We start from the raw sequence: 10,438 nt of genomic DNA, 5'->3' as shown, positions 1-10,438 counted from the left end.
AGAGAATTTATGTTGATTTGGGCCATTTACTAAGGGGACTTTATGTTGATTTGGGATTCTCCTACCTTTAAGAATTGAGCAGTTCAAGACTGTTAAAGATCACAGAGTCCAAAGTGCATCTAACCTATGTGTTAAGCTAACTGCAAATGCCAGCTGTTCTAGGACAGAAGGATGCAGTTTGGCTTGTTCCCTTGTTCAGAGAACATTTTGCTGGAGATAAATCTGGCCCTTTCCATTATTCTGTGAAGCAAAAGGTGCTTCTCTCTCCTCTCTATCCATACCTTTCTTTTTTATGTTGTGCTTCTGAGGATGTTAACTGCTGTTAACTGCGTTTTAACTACTCTACATTATTTAAGCTCTTCATAAACACATTTTCTCTTTCGTCCCGGCCATTTTTTTTTTATTTGATTTATATGCCGCCCTTCTCCGGAGACTCAGGGTGGCTTACAATGCGTTAAGCAATAGCCTTCATACTTTTGTATATTTATACAAAGTCAGCTTATTGCACCCACAAACTGGGTCCACATTTCACCTACCTTAGAAAGGATGGAAGGCTGAGTCAACCTTGAGCCTGGCAAGATTCGAACCTGCAGTAATTGCAGACAGCTGGAGTTAAATTACAATGCATTAATCTGCTGAGCTACCCAAGCTCCCGCAACGGGACAGCTGAACGACTTGCTTTGCCAGTCTCAAAAATGGCCGCCTTGAAAACAGATCCGGCCGCTTCCCCTGGGGAAAAAAAACCCCGTATGTTCACAGCTCGGGGCTCCCTGCCAGTTTCCAACATGGCCGCCGAGACTTTAGTACTTCCTTGCTTACGTGAGCGCTCTGTGCCTTGTCTCTGTGGTCTAACGGAAGTAAGCTTTGGGCTGCCTGCTGTTGTTTACCGCACGGATAGCTGGTGTCGATGTCAATAAAGTGGGGAAAGGTAAGGGATCCTCCAGGTGAAGTGGAGGGAGGAAATGGGGGGGGGGGACTTCAGGCGGGCTTCTTCAGATTTTTAGGAAAGAAACCGAAGTGGCAGGTTCCTGTATCTCCTCTATTAGGACAGACCGAGTTGAACAATTTTGGGAGGGGTAGCTCTGTAACCTTGCCGAAGTGGGAAGTAAGTCTGTGTTGTCCGACCTACCTTGCAGGAGTGTTGGATACTATGAACACTTGCATGGGAAGAAAGAGGAGGTGGTGACTGTGGGGATCTGATAAGATCGGGTCCCTATTAGGAGAGAGAATCGTTTCATTGCTGGTGGGGCTGTAAAAGAGATCCTGACAACAAACCCTGGGGTCAGCCCAAGAAGAAAGAATGGCAAAGGGGCTGGTAACTGAAGGGACTGGGAATTCTTAAATGGAGACAGATATGAGTGGCAAAGGTATCTTTTGGACAACCTGGTGCCCTTATGGCAGAGTTCTTCAAACTTAGCAGCTTTAAGACTTGTGGACTTCAACTCCCAGAATTCTCCAGCCAGCTATGCTGGCTGGAGAATTCTGGGAGTTGAAGTCCACAAGTCTTAAAGCTGCTAAGTTTGAAGACCTCTGCCTTATGGTGTGGTCTCTTCAGCTGAGATGACAACATAAGTAGGGAAGCTCCTACGTTCTTAGGACCTGCCGAAAAATGTCATCGGGGCTCTTTGCCCTTCCGCTGGCATCATATTTCTGTGTTGATTTTTGTCTTTCTGCACGGTGACAGGTACCTTATTGTGTAACGGAAAAGAACCAAGAATATTGTGTGCCTGCCTCAACTGAGGCTGCCCCATCAAGCTCTTATGGCTCAGCAACGTGGGGTCAATAGCCTGCGCTTCAATCAAGATCAGAGTAAGTTATTGAATTCTACCGAATGTGTTCCCCAGGAGGTCTGGCACTTTTTTATTAGGGGGTTGTAACTTGAGAGTCATAGGCCCTTCAAAATAAGAGTTTTGAAACGTTTTCAGCTCATAAGGTGATCTCTAATCCCTGCATTTGAGAATAGCCATGTTAGAATAGAATAGAATAACAGAGTTGGAAGGGACCTTGGAGGTCTTCTAGTCCAACCCCCTGCTTAGGCAGAAAACCCTACACCACTTCAGTCAAATGGTTATCCAACATGTTAAAAACTTCCAGTGTTGGAGCATTCACAACTTCTGGAGGCAAGTTGTTCCACTGAGTAATTGTTCTAACTGTCAGGAAATTTCTCCTTAGTTCTAGGTTGTTTCTCTCCTTGATTAGTTTCCACTCATTGCTTCTTGTTCTGCCCTCAGGTGCTTTGGAGAATAGCTTGACTCCCTCTTCTTTGTGGCAGCCCCTGAGATATTGGAACACTGCTATCATGTCTCCCTTAGTCCTTCTTTTTGTTAAACTAGATATACCCAGTTCCTGCAACCTGCAACAGTTCCTGCAATGTTGATGGAAATATACTTTTTTTTGGCTAGGAAATATATTTTTTATTTCAGGGATTCTTGGGCTGATAGTCTAATGTCACTAGTAGATTACGGTCTTCATTTTGGCTCCAGTGAATCATGATGTTCCCAATATACCACACAGTTGATCTATGCTCTCTCATAATAGGCTGTTTCTGCTGTGCTATGGAGACGGGTGTTCGGATCTATAATGTGGAACCTCTTATGGAGAAGGGCCACCTTGGTAAGGAGGAAAGAAGGCTAAAATGTAAGACTGTGGGATATCTCTACTCTTGTGCAAAGAGTCCTACAATAGTACCTCTTGTTTTGTTTTGTTTTGTTTTCACCAGATCACGAACAGGTGGGCAGCGTAGGACTGGTTGAAATGCTACACCGATCTAATCTTCTTGCTATTGTAGGAGGAGGTGGCAACCCTAAATTCTCTGAGATCTCAGGTAGGTATTCTCAAGGGAAGAAGTGAAACCAAAGCAAAGGAATCATGAGTTGTAAATTTCAGCTATAACAGTGACACACAGAAAAGCAAATACGATCTTTAATTATCCCCTAACGGGGACATATCTTCTCCCTGTTTCTCTATGTCCTTGTTGATCTATGTCTTCTGTGTCCTCGTGCTTCCATTGTAGTCTTGATCTGGGATGATTCTCGTGAAGGGAAGGAAGGCAAAGACAAATTAGTTTTGGAGTTCACCTTCACCAAACCAGCATTGGCTGTTCGCATGAGACATGACAAGTATGTTTGGAGTTCATTTACTTTTTACTGAGTCCAGAACACGGGTAGGATGCTATATCCTTCTGCTTATCTGAATTTGATTGCCACAATGCATACCTCTTGTTACAATATTATATTTAAAGTCCAATTATATCCATGCAATTTGTTTACAATAAAGTCTGTACTGGCATCATTGATTGAAGCAGAAAAAAAGTAATTAGAACATTTGAATGTGTATCAATTTATATTCTTGTATCAAAGATTGTCATATTGACCCACTAGTTGGAAACAAATATAAATTTGTAAAGATATACAATTCTAATTTAATATTTTATCTTGTTTTCACTCTGTTGTAAGCTGCCTAAAGCCTCTAGGCAAGATGGGTGGCATATAGATGTAATAAATAAATAAAAATGCTTCTGCAGCAATATTCCCTAATACATATGTATAATACTAGAATGGTGATGTAGAAGAAGTAGTAGCAGACCTTGGGACAGAGTCAAAAGAGGAATCAGCCTAGAACAGGGGTCAGCAACCCGCGGCTCTGGAGCCGCATGTGGCTCTTTCATTCCTCTGCTGTGGCTCTCTGTCACTTAAAATATGCATCACAACCGCCAATGTGTGACACCCGCTGGCACACAATTTATTGAACTTTTCAACCCCCGGTAGGCCAACCATGGATAAATCCAAGAAAAGATTTACCCCATACACCCTGACTCATACATATCCTGTGTTGGGCATTCCATGGCCTCACCCACCATTCTGAGGTACCCCGTGCTCCTTACCTGGGACTTCATCTGTTCAGTGATCCATGAGATTAATAACCACAGGGAAGTGCCTTGATTGCAGTTTTGTGACATCTCGCTTAACAACTGGTTCACTCAATGACCAAGATTCCAGTCCCAATTGTAGTTGTAGGTCAAGAGCTACTTGTATTCCTGTATTATAATTGCATACCCCTGTATTATCTTTGCAGAATAATAATTGTGCTGCGGAATCGAATCTATGTGTATTCCTTCCCCGACAACCCCACTAAGCTCTTTGAGTTTGACACCAGGGACAACCCCAAAGGTAAAATGAACCTCACTCACTCAGTGATTCCCTCATTTCACTCCTGTTTTCCTTTACTTGAAAAACTGAAGGACCTGCTGCTCCTTCATATTGCATCAATGTCCAACTCTGACAGATGCTTCTCCATTTTTTGTCTATCTCTCACCTCAGGGCTTTGTGATCTCTGTCCCAGTTTGGAAAAGCAGCTCCTGGTTTTCCCTGGGCATAAATGTGGCAGTTTACAGCTTGTGGTGAGTGTTTTGTGGTAGGGTGAGGGAGACAACAGGATAGACATGAGAAAAAATCAATAAATTTTACCATGGCCAATACCAAAGGGAGACAATTTAATCTCATGTAAACTAGTGAAAATGACAATATTTCTTCATAGGCAGATAATAACCATATCTGATATTAAAATACTTCAGAATCTTGTGCTATTTCTCATACAAAGTAACCTGTACAGGTAGCACTCGATTTAAAACCACAATTGGGACTGGAATTGTGGTCCCTAAGCGATGTGGTTGGTAAGTGAGTTATCACATGACCAGATCAAATTTTACGATCATTTTAACATGGTCGTCAAGTGACTCATGTACTATTCAATGAATCCCATAGTCGTTAAGCAAATCCGGCCTCCCCCAGGGGTGAAATGCTCCCGGTTCAGACCGGATCGCCCAATCCGGTAGCGATGGCGGCAGATGGTTCGGAGAACCGGTAGCAAAAATCCCTGCCCCCCACCCCCCATGCTCAGCTGAGTCACACAATCATCAGAGGCTTTTTTTTTTCTTTTAAAAGCATTTTTTCTACAACCTCTTCTGACAAAAAAAATGCTTTTAAAAGTTAAAAAAAAAAGCCTCTGATGATCGCGCGGCTCAGCTGGGATCCTCAGAGGCTTTTCAAAGCATTTTTTTCTGCAACCTCTTGGCCGAAGAGAGGGTAAAAAAAATGCTTTGAAAAGTCTCTGACAATCCCAGCTGTGTTGCCTGATCGCCAGAGGCTTTTCAAAGCATTAGAAAAAGTGCTTTGAAAAGTTTTTTTTAAAAAGTTGGCCACCCCCACCCAGTCACATTACCCCCCACCCACCCACCAACCAAGCCACGCCCACAGAACCGGTAGTAACACATTTTACATTTCACCCCTGGCCTCCCCGGATTGACTTTGTTGGAAATGGGAAGGTAACAAATCATGATCACATGACCAAAAGGCATTGCAACTGTTGTAAAAGCAAACTGGTTGTCAAGCATCCAAATTGTGATCATGTGACTGCTCAGGTGGTGGAGTGGTCATAATTTCAAGGATAGTTTATAAGTTGGTTTTTCTGAAGCCGTTGTAACTTTGAACTATTGTTAAATAGACAGCCACAAGATGAGGAGTATCTTATATAGAAATCAAATGAGTCACCTGTGTTAGTTGATTGTGTAAAATGGGGCAAAGAGCAATGCCGAGGATTGATTTTTTTAAACTTAAGTCATGTTAGCTTAGCTTAGAATGGTTTTGTCATGTTTACTCCAGACCCAGGATTGCAGTACACACACTCAGACAGTGCAGCCTCTCTAAGCCCCTCCTTCATTATTAGGCCTGTTCTTCTGTTGAGGCTTTCACTAAAAACAAAAAGAGGCGAGAGTCTCCTAGGACAGGGGTCTCCAACCTTGGCAACTTTAAGACTTGTGGACTTCAACTCCCAGAGTTCCTCAGCCAGCAAAGCTCCTCAGCCAGCAAAGCAAAGCTGGCTGAGGAATTCTGGGAGTTGAAGTCCACAAGTCTTAAAGTTGCCAAGGTTGGAGACCCCTGTCCTAGGTTGCCTTTCCAGACATTTCATAGCCAGTTTCAACTTGATTGTCAGACGGGCTCTTTTGCTTTCATTCGGCATGAGAAAGATTAGAAGTCGCCAAAGATTTGGATCATACTTTGTTTTCTTCTCATTGCCAGGTGTAAGACTTGATTGTTCTTCCAGGCTTTTGAAATGTTTGTTACCAGAGGCTTGGTGGGGTTTTTTTTTTTGTATGTTGGTGATATTAGTTCTGATTTTATTTGGGGAAGGGGGCTTTGGGTATAGATTGAATTCCCATACTAGCAAGAAAGAAACACAGACATGCTTATGAACCAAAGTTTAAGGATTCTTTACCCTTGACTTCCTTCCATATTTGCTTGTATTTTACCAGCTTTGTACCATCATTTCTAATTTTTGATGTTGTTTGTACTGTTGTGCTCTTAGATTCTGATATGATATTATTTTTCTAAATATATAATTTATTTCATTGTAGAGCGTGAAACAAACATACAGTTGCAAATAATGAGCAAAGTCTGATTCAGGTGTTTTAAGCAGTCTCTGATTTGCATGGTCCTCTTCATCTCTTCATGGAGTTTGACTTTATTTTCCCAAATTGATAAGATGTGTTTTGTGCAAACCAGAATCCGACTCACCTTCAGAATTTGCTTTTCTATTTTTGGTTTGCACATGAGCTATGGCTAGTGAGGGGTGGTAATCGGCTGCATTGGACTGAAGGGAATATGTGGTATGTTTTTGCAAACCATTCTGTTGAGATCAAAATCAACTCTGGTTTATTTGTTCTTAATGATGATTTGTCCTCACCTTAGGATCTTTCAAGCACCAAGCCTGGCACTTCGTCCGCCCCATTCACCATCAATGCTCATCAGAGCGAGATTGCCTGTATCTCCCTCAACCAGCAGGGCACTGTTGTGGCCTCTGCCTCAAAGAAAGGGACCCTCATCCGCCTCTTTGACACACAGACCAAGGAGAAGCTAGTAGAGCTCAGGAGAGGGACTGATCCAGCAACTTTGTACTGGTGAGAATTCCCTCTGTCCTCCTGTCACACAGGTTCTCCCTCGCAAACTCTGCCGAGTTCTGCCTTTTCCCGGGCTAGGCTACTTAGGAAGGCTGCATTGCATCTCAGATTCCATTCCTCCATTGAGCTCTTGCTTCAATCTCTACCCATCCACCCCAGAGGACAGGCATGCAAAACAAGAGGGTCACATGGATAAGTTAATCCACCTCAGAGAGCAGGTCTGCAAAACTTTATCAAAAGGGCCACATGGATAAATTAAAAATCCTTGTGGGTTGCAAAAAAAATACCTGGAGTACTGCTGCTAGTGGAAGTGCTGGAGCTGACAGTGGTGAGGCTTGGAAGTATTCAGCGGCATGTTTTTTTGGGAGGGCAGTGGCAGAGGCTGTAAATTTACTACTTAAAAAAATAACAACACTGGCAGAAATTAGTGCAGGCCTGCTGTGGAGAAATAAATATTCTGTTAATCGCAACTGCTGGAGACAAGTGAAAGGATAAATGGGAATGAGCTGCATTGCTGAATTATTTACAAGTTTTGGGGTGAGAAACTGATAGTCTTGTTAATGATGCTTCTTGGGAAAAGCCAGGCCCTGTATCATGGAGTAATACAGTGAGACTTCTGAGGCAAATACCTCACAGGGGGATTGCAACAGAGGCAGATAATGGCACCAAGGAATTAGGATGAATATTAGTAACTTTTGAGGGTAGTTTTGAATTGAGAAGGTAAGATCAGATCAAGCCACATTATTATAGAGATCGCTATTCTGGATGGTTTTATTCTGTGCGTGGAAAAATAAACAAAAGGCTTTTAGCTCAAGTTACAAACTTTCCTGCTTCTTAAGTTTCAAAAATTGTCTTTTGCCCGAGTACTGGCCAGGAAGATAGGTGAGCCTATTTTTAGAGGGTAATTGTTGCAGATATTTGTGCTGCACCAAGGAAGTGCACTGTTTTTATCATTGTTGTAAGCTTGTTATTTACGACAGAGAGTGATTTGTCAAGTGGAAGGCCCATGCAGATCAAATCAATCGATCCATCAATCAATGCACTATTACTGGAAGTGCAAATACTGCAGGTCACAAGGCCTTTGTTAGAGAGACTGGTTTGCTCTGCAGTACATCTCCAGTAGTTTGCACGCAAGTAAGGGAACCTGCCATACTATTATGTAACAAGTGAAGCAAGCTAAGTAAGTGAAACATTGTCTAAGCATGGCAACATCCAAGCTGCTTGGTCCAAGTTTAAGAACAATATGAACAGGTGCCACTCCTATTCCTTGTTAATTGTATCTCAGAGGTTTAATCTCAGATACTAGTAAAATTGGCAACCTCTTGGCCCATTCCAATAGACCCTTCCTTAGGGGTTCTGGGTTTAAGTGAGATGATCATATCCAAGGTTTGGTTGTGCTTTCAGAGGCCCCCATGGTGTGGATGTGTAATAATCTAACAGTTTTAGGAACTGCTAAACTCCTAATACAGATCAATCTTGCTCAACCAGAATCGGGTTGAGGACATTCTGGAAGATGTTGAAGACAGAGTTCTTGACAAGACCATTTTGACCTGCTTGGGACCATATTTTGTTTTGTTATTTTGTTCTTATTGCACTGTTACATAGTTGCTTTGTGAATGTTTTTTTTCCTACTATTTAAATCACCAAGGCTTTAATCAATTGTGATGGGGCATCTCCATAATGATGTCCATAGCTCCTACTCCCTACCCAGGAAGGCTAGGCATGATGGGAATTGCATTCCCAATATTTCTGGAAAGGAGGTGGCTCAGTCAAGGGATATTTTACCAGGCTCCTCTTCAGGAGTAATATACAGATTACCAAAAACAAGGCATTTGCTATTATAGACACACTATCATAGGAAGAAACCTTGAATTGTGAGATGAGGCTCTTCTTTTTTTTCTTCCCCACAGCATTAACTTCAGCCACGACTCTTCATTTCTCTGCGCGTCCAGTGACAAAGGGACTGTCCATATCTTTGCCTTGAAAGACACCCGATTAAACCGCCGCTCAGCGTAGGTAGCGGGGTGGGGGCAGGGAGGATGGTGCTATAAATGGGTATGAATGATGATCATAAGTAGTACCTTAATCCCATTCTTTCTCCTGCTCTCTTGCAGATTGGCCCGTGTGGGAAAGGTTGGGCCCATGATAGGTCAGTATGTGGATTCTCAGTGGAGCTTGGCCAGCTTCACTGTGCCAGCGGAGTCTGCCTGCATCTGCGCTTTTGGGAGGAACACCTCCAAGAACGTCAATTCAGTCATTGGTGAGTGGCATTGATGAGAGGCAGTAGATGTAATGGGCCTCTTGAAGTATGTCACATATAACCTTGACCCAAGGCCAAACCTGCCATTGAGTATTTAGGTAAAAGACCCTCTCCCTCCCTCTCCTGTTTTGGTTTCCTTACATTTATTAATGGCATCATTGTAGATTCCCTGCTATGTGATCTCTTCATTCATCAAGTTCTCCTGAATCCTATTCTTAATCTCTCGCCCACATTCAGTTCTGTTTCCTACTCTTACAGCTATCTGTGTGGATGGTACTTTCCATAAGTATGTCTTCACTCCTGATGGAAATTGCAACCGTGAGGCCTTTGATGTCTACTTGGATATATGCGACGATGATGACTTTTGAGTGTAGCTTTATTCCCGTTGTTCAGGCAAAAGCATGTGAGGCTGAAGCATTGAAATCCAGTGTTACAGAAGCGGCAATGGGGGTTTCCTTTCCTCTCCACCTTTGGCCCCCATATGTTCCAGAAGGTTCTTTAATATTCCATAACAAATTTGGAAGTGTGGGGGGAAGCTGCAGGGAATGGGAATTCTGCTGGCAGAAGACCATCATTAGATGTAATGCAAAGGTTTTCAGACTGCTGAGATGGGAAATGCTGAAAGCATCTTGCTATAAGATGGAGTGAATTCTGGAGAACAGCTGCATTTTTTCTTTCTTGATGCCACCTTTCCAGAAGTCTGTTCTTATTGCTGCTTTAGCTCAGCTGCCGTATTCATTTGGAACTGAGAAATACAGAGAGCTGAGTTTGGGAAGCAAGAACCTGTCAGATCACTGTACTTCCTATACCCTGGAACCTTAAGAGGTACGTATCTGGATGCGCCCAACAATGATGGGCATTTGGGGAGGGGAAAAAAGGCATAGTTAACATTAAGAATCAAGAACAGATGTGTATGTTATTTAATTGACATTCTGTGATCAATAAAGGATGAAGGACATTTTGAAGAACTGAAATTCTGATGTGAAATCTTACTCATTGTCTATATGTATGTGGAAAATAGTATCGTTCTTTATATAATCCTTCATTGGAGAAGGCCAGATAGCAACCCATCCTCATAGAGGAAAAAGGCTAGCGTGGACTAGATGCCTTCTTATTACGTCTATAAGAGCAGAAAATCAATCACAGATACTTTTGTTCTTCCTCTTTTGTCTAATTTAAACTGATAACATCCATATATCATATGAATTGTGTGGCTTTAAATT

At 42.5% G+C, this 10,438-nt stretch overlaps 1 protein-coding gene across 1 annotated transcript; it reads left to right on the top strand.

Moving 5' to 3' along the window:
- The first annotated feature begins 656 nt into the window (after positions 1-656).
- WDR45 (WD repeat domain 45) lies at positions 657-10,189 on the top strand. Its single transcript, XM_034434045.2, has 11 exons — positions 657-928; positions 1,685-1,809; positions 2,539-2,613; positions 2,720-2,824; positions 3,014-3,119; positions 4,075-4,169; positions 4,320-4,399; positions 6,747-6,955; positions 8,866-8,967; positions 9,070-9,215; positions 9,474-10,189. Exons 2-11 carry the CDS (start codon positions 1,761-1,763, stop codon positions 9,581-9,583), a joined length of 1,077 nt encoding a protein of 358 aa, XP_034289936.1. The 5' UTR covers positions 657-928; positions 1,685-1,760; the 3' UTR covers positions 9,584-10,189.
- Positions 10,190-10,438: the final 249 nt, after the last annotated feature.

The sequence above is a fragment of the Pantherophis guttatus genome, chromosome 2 (genome assembly GCF_059756535.1).
Source record: "Pantherophis guttatus breed Tessera chromosome 2, ASM5975653v1, whole genome shotgun sequence".
Taxonomy (NCBI): Eukaryota; Metazoa; Chordata; class Lepidosauria; order Squamata; family Colubridae; genus Pantherophis; species Pantherophis guttatus.
Note: the sequence above shows the minus strand (reverse complement) of the source record. Positions and strands in the feature narration are given on the sequence as shown.